Source organism: Cavia porcellus, unplaced genomic scaffold, assembly GCF_034190915.1.
Source record: "Cavia porcellus strain 051 isolate PalLab524CR breed Dunkin Hartley unplaced genomic scaffold, mCavPor4.1 scaffold_31, whole genome shotgun sequence".
NCBI classification, from domain to species: Eukaryota; Metazoa; Chordata; class Mammalia; order Rodentia; family Caviidae; genus Cavia; species Cavia porcellus.
This window is the reverse complement of record NW_026947514.1, coordinates 8,562,962-8,579,382: the sequence shown is the minus strand read 5'-3', so window position 1 is coordinate 8,579,382 and position 16,421 is coordinate 8,562,962. Positions and strand designations below refer to the sequence as shown.

Below are 16,421 nucleotides of genomic sequence, written 5' to 3'. Positions count from 1 at the left end.
AGTCTCCATTTGGTTCTACCATCAGAATGCCCCTGGGTGTCACAGAACCCCAAAAACTGCTTTACAGTGGGAAGACAGCCAGGGACTGCTTGGCTGATGAGGGGTTGTTTCTTAAAATGAGTAGAAGGCATTTTGGGGGTCAAAAAGTTTTAACACTGGCTCAATTCTAAGTCTTAATTATGGATGTGCTCTCTGCCCTAAAAAGGATAATATTAGGCTGAAGAAATTTTCTAGGGTTTAGAGAGAAGGATGGGAGTTTATTACCCCCCAATCCCACCCATTCAGTGTGCCCCTGTGAATCAGTCTGCATGCATTTTTACATAGAAATCTGTCAGTTTTCATTGCAGGAATATTAGCTTGAAAGTTTATCCAAAATCAATCAGTTACTTCCTATTGACTTTAAGAATCAGATTAATTGTGATCAACTTTCATAAAATGTGGCTGGAATTTAGTGCTACAGAGCGAATCAAGAGCAGTCTCAGGGTTGACTTTATGAGCAGCTAATTAAATGTACAATAGGAGTCTTGTTCCAGTAAGCTTTTTAATAAGCTTAGAAAAACTTCCTGAAATCCAGATTCTTTCCTTCCATCAATTTAATGGGAGGAAAAACCCTCCTTCAGTGAACAGTTTCATGGGAATAGAAGCTCTGGCAGTTCACATGTAGTTTTCTACTCTCCTGAGTAAAAAATCAATCACAACTCCTTCTGTGTGGAGTGTAGGTATGTGCTCAGTCTCATGTTTACAGCTTTGCTCTTAATTTATATGGGGATTTATAAGGTTCTTTTTTATATACTTGAGAAATTGTCACAGAACTGCATAATGGCAGAAAGTAGATGCTCTTATCATATTACACATAAAGAAACCAATTCTGTTTGTGACCTGGTAGAATTACAGATATCAGGTGGCAAAAACGGCTCTTAATCCTTTCACCATGCGATTTACTGGTGTGGTGTGATATTGGTGATGGACAAACCTGAATTCATGTCCTGACTACCCCTTTACCTTTTTTCTTCCTGAGATCTTTTAATTTTGGAATGATTTTAGGCTTATGGAAAAGTTAGAAGTATGGAAAGTTGCCGTATTCTTCTCACCTAGTTAGCATTACATGTCACCATTTGCCAAAACTAAGAAAACTAACATTGATACATTGCTGTTTACTAAATTTAGACTTTATTTAGATTTTGCTATTTTTTTCTGTCATCTTTTTAACTCCAGGTACTATATCACACTGTCATATCTTCCAAGTCTCCTTTGGTGTCTTAGTAGTTTCTCTGTCCTTCTGTTTTGGATGACTACTAGTCCAGCATTTCAGAAGATGTTCCACTAACGACTTGTGCACCATCTTTTCTCAGTGTTAGGGCAGCGTTGGCAGGATTTGGAAGAGTGCTATGGAGGGGACATGCCCCTGGTCACATGAAAATGGCAGCTCATGATATAAACATGAAGCATTATTGATGATGTTAAGCTTTATTATTTGACTGTGGTAGGGTTTGTCCATCTTCTGCACTGTATTTTTTCCTTTTCCTAACTCTATGGTTTGGAAGCAAGTTTTTAAGTCTAACCCATCCTAGCAGGGAGCGACTGATCTCTACTTCCTGGAGAAGGATGTTTGGAATTCTCAGAGAAGTTTGTCTCTTTTATCCTATATACCTTTCTGTTTAGTTATTCAACCATGTATTTGCCAGTGTGGATCTATGTTTATTTTAAACTTTAGATTGTAACTCAGTGTTATGCTAGTTTATTTTGTTGCCAAAATTATTCCATCATTAGCCATTGGGAACTATTTGGAGTTAGCTCCTGTGTCCCTTTGACATACCTCAGTTCTTCTGTTTGAGTATTTTATTATTTGGTAAAAAATTACCCCTTATACATTAATAGGGATTTGTAGATTACCGGTTATAAATTTAACTTTTTAAAGCCTCAGCATACATAGAATAGTAATAGTATCTCCCTGTCTAACTGGCTTGTTAATGAAAGGCAACATATATAAAAAATGAGTGTTTAATCATCTAACATACAGTAGATACTAGTTCCTATGTTCTTTGAAGTACAAGGTAGAAAGTTATGGTATGTTTATATCGTTGAGGTTTTCTTTTAATAGTTGCATTAATTAGCATGTTTAGTCAAATCAAGTTTCAATAATATATTAGTTTTCATATATGTATTTCCTATTCAGGGAGAGGCATTTACATATCTCTGTGTGTGTGTGTGTGTGTGTATATATATATACATACACACACACACATACACACATGATATGGTCTTAACCTCTGCTGGAAGTTGCATGCATAATTTCAAAGTATTTATGAACACTCTTATAAACAGTTTGATAGTAATTTTATATCTACTAAATAAAGTTGGCATTTTAATTTTGCAAAACCTGGTCTCTGATAAATTGGAAATTTAAAAAAACCTGTCCTTCACTACCAAAAGTATGAGAAACCCTGTGTGCACTGTAGAAGAGCATGGTTTATCGCATAGCTTGCTTGTAGAGCAGTTCATAGAAATCTCAGCTTAAAAATCGAAAGGAACGTGATTTCACTAATTTCTTGATCCTAGGAAGTCTTTACGCAGTTTATGTTAGTTACTTGTGAACTTCTTGAGTACAACAGATACTTGTTTCCCTTGAAGCTTGTGTTTTTGGGGATGTGATTAAGCATCTCTTAAATTCATCCAGGGCAGAAATCATTTTCCTTTGTAAATATTATCAGCATAGATGTATAATACTGAATTATTGCTTGCAAAATTTTAAAAATTATATATGTCATGTCTCAGCTGTCATTCAGGAGAAACAAATTATTGTTAGTGTTTCTATTTTCTGGCTAATTAAAGCTTGCCATGTTGATAATTTTGGCAAAGTACATTTTTTTGCTTAAGTAAGAATAGCTTAAAATGGTTTTTTAAAACTTTCACATTCAAAATGATAGTTTTATAAACTAAAATTTAGAAGTATATGTTATTTCTAGGTATAGGTTCTTTGTTTAAAGTATAGGGTTTTTGTTTTTGTTTTTGTTTTTGTTTTTTTTTTGGTACTGGAGATCGAACTCACGACCTTGTGCTTGCCAGGCAGGTGCTTATACCACTCAGCTAAATCCCCAGCAGTATAGGTTATTTCTAAGGAATATTTCAGTTTTTAGGCTTTTGGGCATACTGCTTGCTTATATGTAATGCTGTTCTCTGTTACTGACATTATAGGTTTATTATAATTAAACCTTGAAACGTAAGGAAGTTTCTAATTCTAGACATTTTAAGTACTTGAACTACAGAACAAAGTCTCTAGGTAGCCTGGACATGCTCTGCTGATTGGAGGCAGGAGATACTTTAGCTGGCTACTCATTTTCTTCCAGCTCTTTGATATTAGCCTGTTCAGTGTATTTAAAAGAAAGAAAGAGAATGGTTTGACTTTAAAGTGTAATTTTCTGTTAGGAATTTATTCTATGCAGTATGACTTCAGAGGACCCATATGGAGTCACTTATGTCAGGTGTGGAACCATTTATCCTGTGCGCTGAGTTTTTGAATGTACGTATTTCCAAAATAGCTGTAATGGCAGCACTAACTGTTAACCTTTGGTGCTCATGTAATCTGATCCCGTCCTGTCTCGTAGATCTTTTCTGTGTCTTAGCTGGGAGGCCAGCTCTGTGTTACTGGCTCCTTGTTACTACAAGGAGCGGCAGGAAAGGGACCACAGCTCAGGGTTCTCTTCTCTTTCATGCCTCTGCCTGGGAGATCTGCTTTGCCTTGTACTGAAGTCTAGTACTTTGCCGTGCTGAACCCTGTTTAGCTGCCTGGGGACCAGAACGTGTTGGCACTGAGAGGGTGAGGCATTTCTTTCCTAAGAACATTGCTCCCAATGATAAAGACAGTTGGATAAGATGAGAAGAAACGGCCATTTTTCTGTGTCTTGTGCAGCTGGAACTCTTACCACATCTGGTAGGGGATGTGACAGTTGCCTCGGTGTCAGGCTTGTTCCATGTGAACATGGCCACAGAGGAAAGAGCACAGGCTGCTGAGGCCAAGCGTGTGGGAAGTCGGTTGAGCCAGGATCTGTGTTTTCTCTTAAATAGCTCCATCCTACTTTAGCCCATGTTTCTTTTAAGTCATATCACCAAAGCAAAAACTGGAGGTAAAGAGACCATTTCATTTGGTAGTTTAACTCAGCCTTGTATTCAGTGTTATGAGTACTTAGGCCACAGATCTAGAAGGTGAAGCATGGCAGTGATTTTGTTGAATCCAGTTGGAAAGAAAAACACCAAGCTTATTTTGTTAAGTACGTTGATAAAGAATAGTGTGCATATTTCTTAAGTTTTTCCTTGGCACTGTTTAACTTCCACTCGTGTTCTTAGGTTGATAAAGGAAGCTGGCAAACAAGATCCAGAGCTGGCTTATATCAGCAGCAACTTTATAACTGGACATGGCATTGGGAAGAATCAGCCTCGAAACAAGCAGATGGAAGCAGAGTTCAGAAAACAGGAAGAGGTGAAGTAAATAACCCCACGGCGGCTCTTGTCAGAGTGTGCACACACACTGCCACAGGGATTCCCTCCTGCGAAGCTTAGCCTGGCAATTTCTTTCTCACTTTCTTTTCTTTTTGTCATATAGGGTACTTGTTCATGTATAGACAGTAGTCTCCTGTGAGGTGGCTGTGGTGATTTACATAATAGAACAGAGAAGCCCCCTGGCAGACCAGTTTTGTGTCTTAATTGTCATCAGCTAGTTCACTCGCCTTTCTTGGGTTGGTGTCACACAACTACTGTGCATCTCACAGAAGCACGGAACGTCAGTAATGGTAACTTCTGTCGTCTCCATGTGGCTGTGAAGCAACAAGCTGACATCTTTTCCCCTGACATATATTTTCTTGCTTTTTAGTTTAAAGTCTTACTTTGGTTGAATGTTTTTTTAAATTGTATTTTATAGATTTTTAACTTAAATTTTCTCATGCTTTTTAATGTCTTTTCTAGGAAACATTAAAAAATGCTAAAAGCTAATTTAGTGTTCTGGCTTGCAAATAAAACCTTTAATATAAATTTGTTCTCTTAACTTAGCCAAATAGTTTCTGCCAAAGACATTTTTGTTACAGTTGTTTGATAATAGTCCAGGTTTAGGTTTAGGGATTGCAGGAGCCAGTCTGTAAATCTGTCTGAAACCCAGCTTATGTTATTTCTTAACTGACAAGGTATGATTGAAATATATGGTGAATGTCTAACCTTTTCAAACTTCATTATAGTAAAAGGCACACTGTTGTTAATTCTTTCAGCCCTAAGGGCTGGGCTCAACGACACATACCTGTCATCCCAGCACTTGGGAGGCTGAGGCAGGAGGATCACCATGAGTTTGTGAGTTCAAGGCCAGTCTGGGCTCTTTAGTGGGTTCAAGGCCAGCTTGAACTGCATAGTGAGACCCTATCTCCAAGAAAAAAAAAAGTACCCCCTTACTTTAACCATTCTTATCCCTTCATGCTTGCCATGAAGCAGTTCTAGAAGTCCATTTTGGTGTCTATAGTTGTGCATTTGTAGCTACCTCAGTGTCCTGAATGGATCCAAAATGCTTGCTCTTCGTGGGCATTTTGACTTTGAGGGAAGAGCCACAAATCAAACGATGCCAGGTTGGTAAATCAGGTAGATGAAAACGTTGTAATATTTTAGGAGTCTGCCTTTTTGTTGGATGGCAGTTGGCAGCAGCATTTCAAATGAATGGTTTTTTTAAACTGTATTTTACATATTTTTAACTTAAATTTCTCATGCTTTTTAATGTCTTTTGTAGGAAACATTATAAAATACTAAAAGCTAATTTAGTGTTCTGGCTTGCAAATAAAACCTTTAATTTAAATTTGTTCTCTAACTTATTTTTTTTAACCACACCTCATATAGATACCCTGTTTTTTTTAAACCACACCTCATATAGATACCCACGGAAAAGGAATTCCAGAAGTGCTTTGGAAAATTGCAAGAATGATGGGATGAATGTGTTCAAAGTGAGAGGCAAAGAGTGTTTTCAGGCAGATTAATGGCAATATCTTTGTTATAATTTTTAAAAATTTTGACGTTCACTATATATTTTAGTTACCTTGTATCTTGGATTGGAGAGTGATGTAGTTTTGAATTTCAAGTGAAAAAGCTTTCACTTTATTTTATTCAATTCTGACTCCTTAAATTGAAATTTTTCAAGGTGATAGAAAATAAGCAATGCTCTGCTTGTCTTTTTTAATTCCAAGTGAATTAGGAATTTTAATGACAGAATTTGGAAACCTTTGGAGGGCTGTTGGTTGGCGCAGTCTTGGAGGCATCAGTGATCATTCTGGAGGGTCAGAGTATCAGTGGGACTTACGACGTGGGTTCATTGGTAATACTTGGGATCATTAAAGAAGCCAGCCCCTTCCATCTGTGATTGGTGGTTTTGTTATTTCTGAAAAATAAGTACTTTGATTTTCCACTCATATTTGGTTGAAAATTCATTAAATCAGAATTTCTGTGTCCCTGTGGCTGTGCAGCTGGATTTCTGTGATATTGTCATCTTCTTTAGATTGACCTTAGAGGTCTAGCTTGCTCAGGGTATGTGTAAGAAATGACCACTATTAATTATTTTCATATTCTTTTCTTTGGAAAATTTCTTATAATTGCTTTTCTCGGTGGATTTTTTTCAGGTACTTAGGAAATTTCGAGCACATGAGACCAACCTGCTCATTGCAACAAGTATTGTAGAAGAAGGCGTTGATATACCAAAATGCAACTTGGTGGTTCGTTTTGATTTGCCCACAGAGTATCGCTCCTATGTTCAATCTAAAGGAAGAGCAAGGGCGCCAATTTCTAATTACATAATGTTAGCAGATACAGACAAAATAAAAAGTTTTGAAGAAGACCTTAAAACCTACAAAGCTATTGAAAAGGTAAGATCATGGGGCCGCAGACATAGCTCAGAGGTATCTAAGCACTGCCCAGCAAGTGCAAGTTGCTGGTACAAAAAAAAAAAAGAAAGAAAGAAAAGGAAAAGTAAGATGAAAAAGTTAAGTTGGTAACATCCTTAGTCCTTGTGTATATAGAATATGGCATGATCGAAAAATACGGTGAATGCTTAAGAAGTGTAAAGCATTTGTCACAGTAAACGGCGCATTGCCATTCATCCTCTTCCGGATCCTCCCGCTTCCTCTGGCCTTGCTGCTCTCTGCTGTGGTCTTGAAGTGCTGTGAGGGGCTTCAGCTGCCTTGCTGTGGCTGCCGCAGTGTCTGAAGTGACTAAAGCTGCTGCCTTTCGTGGTGCTTCTGACTGTGGGGCAGAGCTGGAAGTTGCATGGTGCCCGCTGCAGTGACTGAGGTGGATGCGGACGCCCTGCAGTGTCCCAGGGCCTGGCTTTGCATCGTGGGCGCTTCCCGGCAGTGTTACTGTGTTCTTGGTCATACCTTGTAAAGACGCGAGAACTGCTTCAGAAAGTGGGCGGAATGGTGGGGTGAATGTTTTGGCAGGGAGGTGGGAGGGTATTTGAGGGAAATTAATGACCGTGTGTTTTTTTCTGTGACACACTTTTAAAACGTAAACTTTCACCTGATTGACGTGCTTGGGAATTTTGTTTTAGTTTTTTCTTTTTTTTTTTTTCCTTGAAATGAAATGGATTTGAAAAAAAAAAAATAGTAAACATTTCATCGTATTGTTTGGTCACCCTTGGTTGATAGAAACAGTTTTATCCCCAGGAAATGTCCTGACAGAGGTGAGAAGTATGTATATTATATAAGGAACTTGGGACTGATTGCTGAGACCTGGCACCTTCTTATAAGTGATTAGAAAATCCCAGGGAAACATCTCTGAAAATGGTCAGAAAATGGTACTGGGACAGGGTTGGGATGCGTGAACAGGGTGGTGACGCTGAGCTGGTGGGGTGGGGGTGAGGACAACATGGCTCAGTAGCTGTGCTCATGAGTGACAGCCACACACACAGTGTGGGCCTGCACTGCGTGGAGAGCGTTTCCATGTGTGAGGGCTATGATGTGTTATGTGAGAGCAGCTTTTTGTAGTAAGTGAGGTGAATTTTGATAAACATTTCAGAAAAATGGATATGTCGTGCCAAAAGAACTTTTTCTGTAGGTGCAGAGGCAAACAGCTAACATATGGCCAAGAAGACATTTGTTCTCATCCCCAGTTCTGTTTTCAATGTTCAGATCTTGAGAAACAAATGTTCCAAGTCAGTGGACACGGGCGAGGCTGATGTTGATCCTGTCGTGGACGATGACGATGTTTTCCCACCCTATGTGCTGCGGCCAGATGATGGGGGCCCCCGAGTCACAATCAACACGGCCATCGGACACATCAATAGGTAGGCTGTCAGGTTCTTGGTGCGGAAAGCTGTGAGTATCACAAGAGTTAAGCGTCACACACCTGTAAGTAGCATATTGTCTATATTTTACCATCAGTGGCCTTTGCTTTTATAATTTGCAGTATTTTTGTGAGAAAAAGAAAATTTTTGTGGTACTTTTTTCCCTTGCAAAAGCAAGACTATGTAGTAATAAATCTTAGGACTGGACAAGGCTAACATGAGGACATGCTGCTTTTAATTGGATTTAATTTAATGCTATAATGCTCATTTTTTTACCCCATTTTGAAATTCATTGTTTTGCACCATAAATGTTGGGTAATGCTGAATTTCCCATTAGGAATGAAATGAGATTATTATAAATTAATTCATATTTTCAGATATGTTTCAATTTACTTTTTCTGACCTGGTGATATTTCTAAGAACTAAAGAATGGCAGATACAGACCTAAGAAAAGCAGGTACATGTCTACACTATAAATCAAGATAAATTTCACTCAGAGACAAAATAAAGGAACAAGTATAAGGTTTCCTTTAGTCGTTTATCTTAAAACAATTTCAGAAATTAATATGTTGCTAGAATACCGCAAAGAACACTCATGTCCTACACCCAGAAAGACCACATGGGTCTCACAAGAAAGTTGTCTAGGGCTGGGGGTGTACTCAGGGGCATCAGTGCCTGCCTGGCAAGCTCAAGGTCCTGAGTTTGAGTCCCAGCCGTGCCCCCTTCATTAAAAAAAGAAAGCTATGTAGCCAGAGCATCGAGTCCAGGTCATAGCCTCTGTCCGCGGTCACAGCTCTCCGGGCTCCTGTAGATTTCCCTGGCCTTGAAACTTGTGGAGACCATTCTGTATCCGCCTTGCGTTGAGGCTTCCATGGTATTTCCTCTTGCTTAAGCTCAGCGTGTGTGTTTTGGCCAGTGTGTCACTGAAGTGCGGACTAGCTCCTCCCATGCTGGCTCACTGTGCCTCCCTGTGTCCAGGAAGGTGACGGGCACTCGGTAAGGTCGGCCAGTTTCATGTGTTGTGAAGTTGATTAGTAAATATTTCATGGGAAGATACTTTGAGACTATGTACAGCTCAGTCTTCTTTCCAGGTGGGTTCATTAGTATGATATCCACTGGTAGCTTTTGTCTGAATTCATGATGATTATGACTACTGAATAGCGATTTTTCTAGTTTATTCTGTCTATTCTAGTTTATTCTGTCTCTATTAGGTGGCATTCTGTTTAAGAAAAAGTTTTTTCCTCTTCATTTATTTGTTCTTACTATTTTTCTTTTATCTATGTGAACTTAGAAAATCCTGTTTATTTGGTTATAATGTTACTGTCATTTATTACTTATTTCAGTGTTAAAATTGTATCTGATTTGGTGAGTGGGAACCATTCAAACTAGCTTTTCTGTCTTCTTAGCATGTCACCATTATTCTAGAGCCCTTTGTTAGACTGTGGCAGAAGACAGTGTGTGGACTCAGCTGGAATCTGCTCCTTGCCTCAGCCTTGACACAGGCAGTTTTTCCAAGGGGTCTTGCTCACTCTTCGTAGAGAATAAGTAATGTGTGTAGAAACCAAGGTTTGGGTACTAAGCGTATTCACTGACAGTAGTATGTTACCACAGCCAGGCTTTCTAGTGGACAGAGCTGTAAAGTTTGTTTGTGTTGTACGTTTATACTTACTTACATTTGCAAGCACATTTATGTCTGTGGTTATTTCTCTGTCTGCTACCTAGCTTTGGTACCACCATTTTAGTGTGACATTAAAAGGGTTCATTGTAGCTTTCCTCTCTTCTCTTCATCTCTCTTCTTCCAGAGTGAGAAGTCTCGTTCACTGTCTTCAGAGCACGCCCTGCATGCTGCATCTGCCTGTCGCAGCCGCTCTTCCTGCTGTGCAGGGCACCTCTCACCGGGCTGTTGCCTGCCTGTTCCAGCTCCCTCCAGGCCCTGCTCCTCGTGGGCTGGCATCCTGCTCTGCTTCATCACTCTTATTTTCATGCCCCCTTTATTGTTCACACGGGATGTCCTGCTCTCTTTTGATGCCTTATTTGACACATGTCCCTATGGTTGTGGCAAATGTGAGGTTATTACAGAACAGACACTTGACAGGTTAGTCTCTTCATGGGTTCAGAGCAGTACTTTGCTCTGTGCAGTGGAGTAATGCTAGACACACAGCTGTTTAAATTCGGCAGTCAATGTAAGGTAAATGAAAAGTTGGATATGTTAGCTTCAGGTGTTTGGCTCTGTCTCCCTGAAAGTTTGGAGTATGAAGGACGTGCTGTAAGACAAATGGCAGTGCAGTGGAGGGGCAGAGGAATGTAAGAAACAGGCTGTAGCTGTGAATGTCACTACAGAGTTTTCCCATCTTTTTGTCATGTGTAGATTCAGTCCATAATTTCTTTTTCTTTACAGATACTGTGCTAGGTTACCAAGCGATCCATTTACTCATCTAGCTCCCAAGTGTAGAACCCGAGAGTTGCCTGATGGTACATTTTATTCAACCCTTTATCTGCCGATCAATTCACCTCTGCGAGCCTCCATCATTGTAAGTTTAGAAATAAAAGTGATTGTAGCTTTTAAAGTGTGTCACTAATGCATGTTTTCCCCTAGTTTCTTCTACACATGCAAATTACAAACTTGATTTTAAAGTCTCTTTTGTAGCCTACAGGTTAACATGTTTAATAGACTGTATAATTTATGGACTCTTAGAATTGGATTAGGTGACTTCCGAATTTTCCTTTTTTTTTTTTTTTTTGTATGAGGGATTGAACTCAACCTCGCGCTTGACAAGCAGGAGCTTATGCCACTGAGCTAAATCCCCAGCCACTGAATTTTCCTTAGTAATGTGAAATTTTGTGGTAGAATTATTCAGTTGTGATTTTAATGCTTAACAGTGACACCAAATTCATTAACTGTAGTTTGACTATCTTAGTTATGTTGTCAGCTACTTAGAAATCTACCTTTTGGGTTTGGGGTGTAGCTCAGTGGTACAGGTCTTATCTAGCATGTGTGAAACCTTGTCCAATCCCTAGTACTGCAAAAAATTAAAATAATTAAATTACTTTAAATTTAAATACAGAGATCAGGAACTGAACTTGCTGACAGTTTGTGAACTGGGTAACTTTGGGAAAAGTGAGTTTTAAAGATGCTGGGACACAGGTTGCATGGGTATTTCTTGTGTCATTGATAATACACCAATGGACGTGTGATGGAGAGGTTTTTTGGTTCATTTCAGGGCCCACCAATGAGTTGTGTAAGATTGGCTGAAAGAGTTGTAGCTCTCATTTGCTGTGAAAAACTGCACAAAATTGGTAAGTAAATGTGCTTGAAAAATTACATAAAGTAAATTATAAATATTATTTTAAGAAACCATATCTAGGATTTTCCAGGCGCTTTCTAAGGAGTTTGTAGAGCTGTGAGCTTCTGCTCTTGGTGTGCTACAAAACTGCAGTATTGTGGGGCCTCTTTACTTTCCGCAGCTTAACTACAAGCATTCAGTTTCCTCATTTACTAACCCCTTTTAAATACTGCATGTAAAAGTTTTAAAGCCAGGTGTAGTGGCACACACCTATAGTCACAGCACACAGGAGGCTGAGGCAGGAAGATCGCTGAATTCCAAGGCAGCCTGGGCTCATAGTGTGTTTAAGGCCAGTGTAGACTACATAGTGTGACCTCCTCCCCACCAAGAAAAACAAAGGGAAAAATTAAGAAAGGATTACAGTATTTGACTTAGTTAATAAAATATATAATCTTAAGGTAAAGATTCTTTACCAAGAGCTGTAACCAACTCTTGTTATAGCTGTGTGGGACCATAAATGAATCAATGAACAAACAGATAAACTGCACTACCTAACTTCTGGTAACTATGGAATCATGCATCATAAACATTTGTGTTTATTAGTCTTTGAGTATGAAAAATATTTGCCAAGTGTGGTGGCACACGCCTATAATCCCAGCATTTAGGAGGCTGAGGCAGGAGGATTCTTGCAAATTTGAGATCAGCCTGGGTTGTAAAGCGAGCTCAAGGTCAGCCTGAACTGCATAGTAAGACCGTGTCTCAGAGAGGCCCCTTCCCCGCCACCCAAATTCTCTCCCTCTCTGCCTCCTTCCTTGCCTTCCAAGTTGGGAGAACTTACTTTCCATGGACTTTATGTTTAGAAGTAGTGTGTGCGGTAGTTTGTTTAGGTGTTTTTATTTTATTTTTTATTTTGGAACAGGATTTCCTGTCCTGCTCCTAGTGTACCTGAGGTTTCATGTCTGGTTACTGTCACATGATTAGTTTTCATTACTTTCCTACTTGTTTCATAAAGCGGTGCTGTTTTAGATGTTTATTAATGGCTTAGAGTGGCAGAGCTGGGCTATGTGCATTAATTCCCTTTCCAAACTTCTCAGGTGAACTGGATGAACATTTGATGCCAGTTGGGAAAGAGACTGTTAAATATGAAGAAGAGCTTGATTTGCATGATGAAGAAGAGACCAGTGTTCCAGGGAGACCAGGCTCCACAAAACGAAGGCAGTGCTACCCAAAAGCAGTTAGTATTGGTTTGAAGTGAACAAAACCCAGCCTTTTATATCCTACTGCGTCAAATCTAACTTCCTCCGTGTGGTCGTTTCCCAGGCCCCTGTTACGTGCCTGCACTGTGGTTCTGAGTGCATTTCCTGGCCACCACTGCTCTCACATTGGCCCCTGCACTTTGACTGTAGATGGTGCTTGGTTTCCTTGTCATTGTTACCTCCGAAGCTTTCTTGGTCTCCTCAATCAGATCCCACCCAGAATGAGTTCGTATCACGTAAAGAGGCTTTCTTCGGTTGGTTCAGTTAATGATGGGGGTGTTGCCTGACTTCGCACTGGCACTGCAACAGGAGGGTTGAAGAGGCTGGAGAGAGGGGGCGGGAGCTCCCCCCATCAGGTGTGGAGCTCCAGTTTAGCCGAGAAGCAAAATAGGTTACTTCAGCGGGCTCCTCCTTTACACATCCCTGAAACTGACTTCTGGCTACACTTTACTAGACTGAAATATCAAGTATTTCTTAATACAGTATTTTTATCTCATAAAAATTCTAAACAAAAGCGAAATTTTGGTTTGTACATTCATCTTTGCCTAAATGTTTGGTTCTTTTTTTTCCTCAGTTGTTACTGAGTTTTTACATTTCAAAAAATGGTATTTAGCTAGGCATTTTCAAGATTCAAAGTCATACTGGTTTTTCAGAAATCATGACTGTTGCCTGCTTTTGTAAAATGTTTCCTTCATACCCAGTTTTTCTATTGAACTAGTCTTGGATGATTAATACCACTAATGTTAAGTGTTCCAAGAGGTATCATACTGCACTGCATCCCATTTAAGACACATTCTGTATCATCTGCTGTTATATGTGGTCTCTCGGCTAGCATTACAACAGATATATAACTCTAGATGCAATAATTGGTAACTGAATCCCAGAAACTGAAAGATCCTAATCTGTAAGGTCGTGTTAATATTGAAAGCTTAGAAACAATCTGAGATAATTTAATTATGGCTCAATCATGTAATGAGATAGCCATGAAATATGATGATATTGATTCAATGAGAGATATTTCATTGTAGTAACAGGGCATGAAAATCAGATTATTTTGCATGTGTGCATGTACCAGTCTGTTGTGATTCTTTTTTATTGAAAAATATGAAAATGTTTATATTGACAAGCATTTATACATAGGAAAAATCTTAAACACTGTTAACAGAATGTTAAAGGTGATCTTTGGTAGGATTATGTGTGATTTTAAAAAATATTTGTCTACCTTTATTTTCTAATATTCTAAAGTGAATAAGTACTGTGAAAGTCCAAGAAAGAAGAGTTTCCTAGTTAAAAGAAATAGATAATAGATCGAGTGAGTGAGTCCCATTTTTAAGAAGACCCTAGCATATGCAGTTATTGTGTGTCATGGAACAGTGTATTACAGCGTATGCAGACTTGGACAGCTATGCAGCCAGACCTGAGAATGTTGACTTACTCAGCAGAACTGAGTAGCTGGGAGATCTTGTTCCCCAAGAATTTCTTAAGCTTTTTTTCATCAGCTTTATGGACAGCTAGGGGTAAATTTCTTGTTTTCTTCTAATATCTGGAATAGTAACCATTCATACTTGAACATGATGCTTAATTTTTCTTTCCAACTCTAGATTCCAGAGTGTTTAAGGGATAGTTACCCCAAACCCAATCAGCCCTGTTACCTGTATGTGATAGGCATGGTCTTAACCACGCCGTTACCTGACGAACTCAACTTCAGAAGGCGGAAGCTGTATCCCCCGGAAGACACGACGAGATGCTTTGGGATCCTCACAGCCAAGCCCATACCTCAGGTAGCCCCTTCCTAATGCGTGCTGATGTGGACGATATCTTGGTTTTAGCCTTTTTTTTTAAGGAAAAGGTGAAAATGTGGCAATAAGTATCTTTGTTGCCTCGCATTGTTTAATATTTAAAGTTTGAGGTGTCTCTTCTACTCCAACTGTAGAAAACATTATACTCTTCTGAAGTTAATTTTAATGAGATAAAATACCTGTTGATGTTAAGGGTTGCTTTTCTTTTTGCTAAGATTCCTCACTTTCCTGTGTACACACGCTCTGGAGAAGTCACCATATCCATTGAGTTGAAGAAATCTGGCTTCACGTTGTCTCTGCAAATGCTTGAGTTGATTACAAGACTTCACCAGTATATATTCTCACATATTCTTCGGCTTGAAAAACCTGCACTAGAATTTAAGCCTATAGATGCTGATTCAGCATACTGTGTTCTACCTCTTAATGTTGGTAAGAAGGACTCAGACTTTTAAAGAACTTTTTATTTTTTTAATTATTTATTTATTTGAGACAGGGCCTTGCTGTGCCCGCTAGACTGGCCTTGAAATCATTATATAGCCCAGGCTGGTCTCAAACTCTTGGTATCCTCCTCCTTCAGCCTCTCAAATGCTGAGATTACACGTGTGAACCACCACTCCTGCCTTTAAAGAACTCCTTCATAGTAACTAAAAAAAATGAAAGTTTTGCTTGGTAATTAGCTTACTCTGAATTAGATACTGTGTTACTATATAACTTGAATAAGAATATTTACATTTTAACCAGCTAAAGAGCCTTTTTCTTCCCTAAGTTAATGACTCCAGCACTTTGGACATTGACTTTAAATTTATGGAAGATATTGAGAAATCTGAAGCTCGCATAGGCATTCCCAATACCAAGTATTCAAAGGAAACACCATTTGTTTTTAAATTAGAAGATTACCAAGATGCAGTTATCATTCCAAGGTACGTGATTAAATAGGAAGGAAAATAATAGTGATACTTTGTTTTAGAAGATACATGTTCATGTGGGGGTGGGAGTAAGTTGTGACTTTAGCCTTGATGTGGGCCATGGCTGTCTTTTGTGGTGGGCATGTTTTCTTTGGTTAACTTGTTTAAAAAACCAGACCTAAAACTCTGCAGGTCAAGGGTTTTTATTTTGTGAAGTTCAGATAATCTGTTGATATTCTTTCTAGCTAAAATCTCCATTGATGAAGTAGATATTTGAAGGTGTCATTTAAAATTCTCACATGTTATCAAAGTATATATATTTAGAACAAAGATAGTAAAGTAGGGAAAATAGTTTCTACACGATAAAAATTTATAGCTCTGACTGTCTCAAATACACTGGAAATGTGTCTTTTGGGATGATAATTTGCATTGTTATTGTTGCTTTTTGAATTCTTAGTCATAATTTATCTTGTGTTTTGAGAATAGTGGATTTAAACAGAAAAGCAACTAATGGTTTTTGTTTTTTTAGATACCGTAATTTTGATCAGCCTCATCGATTTTATGTAGCTGATGTGTACACTGATCTTACCCCACTCAGTAAATTTCCTTCCCCTGAGTATGAAACTTTTGCAGAGTATTATAAAACAAAGTATAACCTTGACCTGACCAATCTCAACCAGCCACTGCTAGATGTGGACCACACATCTTCCAGGTAAGAGCTTCAGAAGTTACACTGGGACTGGGATGGCACTCAAGGCATCCTTCCTGAGGGTCGCAGCTGAATGTAGAATCCCTGGCCCCTGCCCACCTCTGGGCTCTGCACGTAAGAAACCCTATGCATAAAGACTTGTCCAAAGAATAGTTTGCAAGTCTCC

At 39.0% G+C, this 16,421-nt stretch overlaps 1 protein-coding gene across 3 annotated transcripts in view; it reads left to right on the top strand.

Annotated features, from left to right (window-relative positions):
* Dicer1 (dicer 1, ribonuclease III) overlaps positions 1–16,421 on the top strand; it is a 63,473-nt gene that overhangs the window by 28,145 nt on the left and 18,907 nt on the right. For all 3 annotated transcript variants that reach the window (XM_063241122.1, XM_063241119.1, XM_063241121.1), the window contains 10 exons: positions 4,345–4,477; positions 6,642–6,884; positions 8,148–8,302; positions 10,701–10,833; positions 11,524–11,599; positions 12,681–12,820; positions 14,444–14,623; positions 14,857–15,070; positions 15,408–15,561; positions 16,076–16,258. In XM_063241122.1, coding sequence (XP_063097192.1) covers positions 4,345–4,477; positions 6,642–6,884; positions 8,148–8,302; positions 10,701–10,833; positions 11,524–11,599; positions 12,681–12,820; positions 14,444–14,623; positions 14,857–15,070; positions 15,408–15,561; positions 16,076–16,258 — 1,611 coding nt within the window. The remainder of the gene's footprint in view (positions 1–4,344; positions 4,478–6,641; positions 6,885–8,147; positions 8,303–10,700; positions 10,834–11,523; positions 11,600–12,680; positions 12,821–14,443; positions 14,624–14,856; positions 15,071–15,407; positions 15,562–16,075; positions 16,259–16,421) is intronic.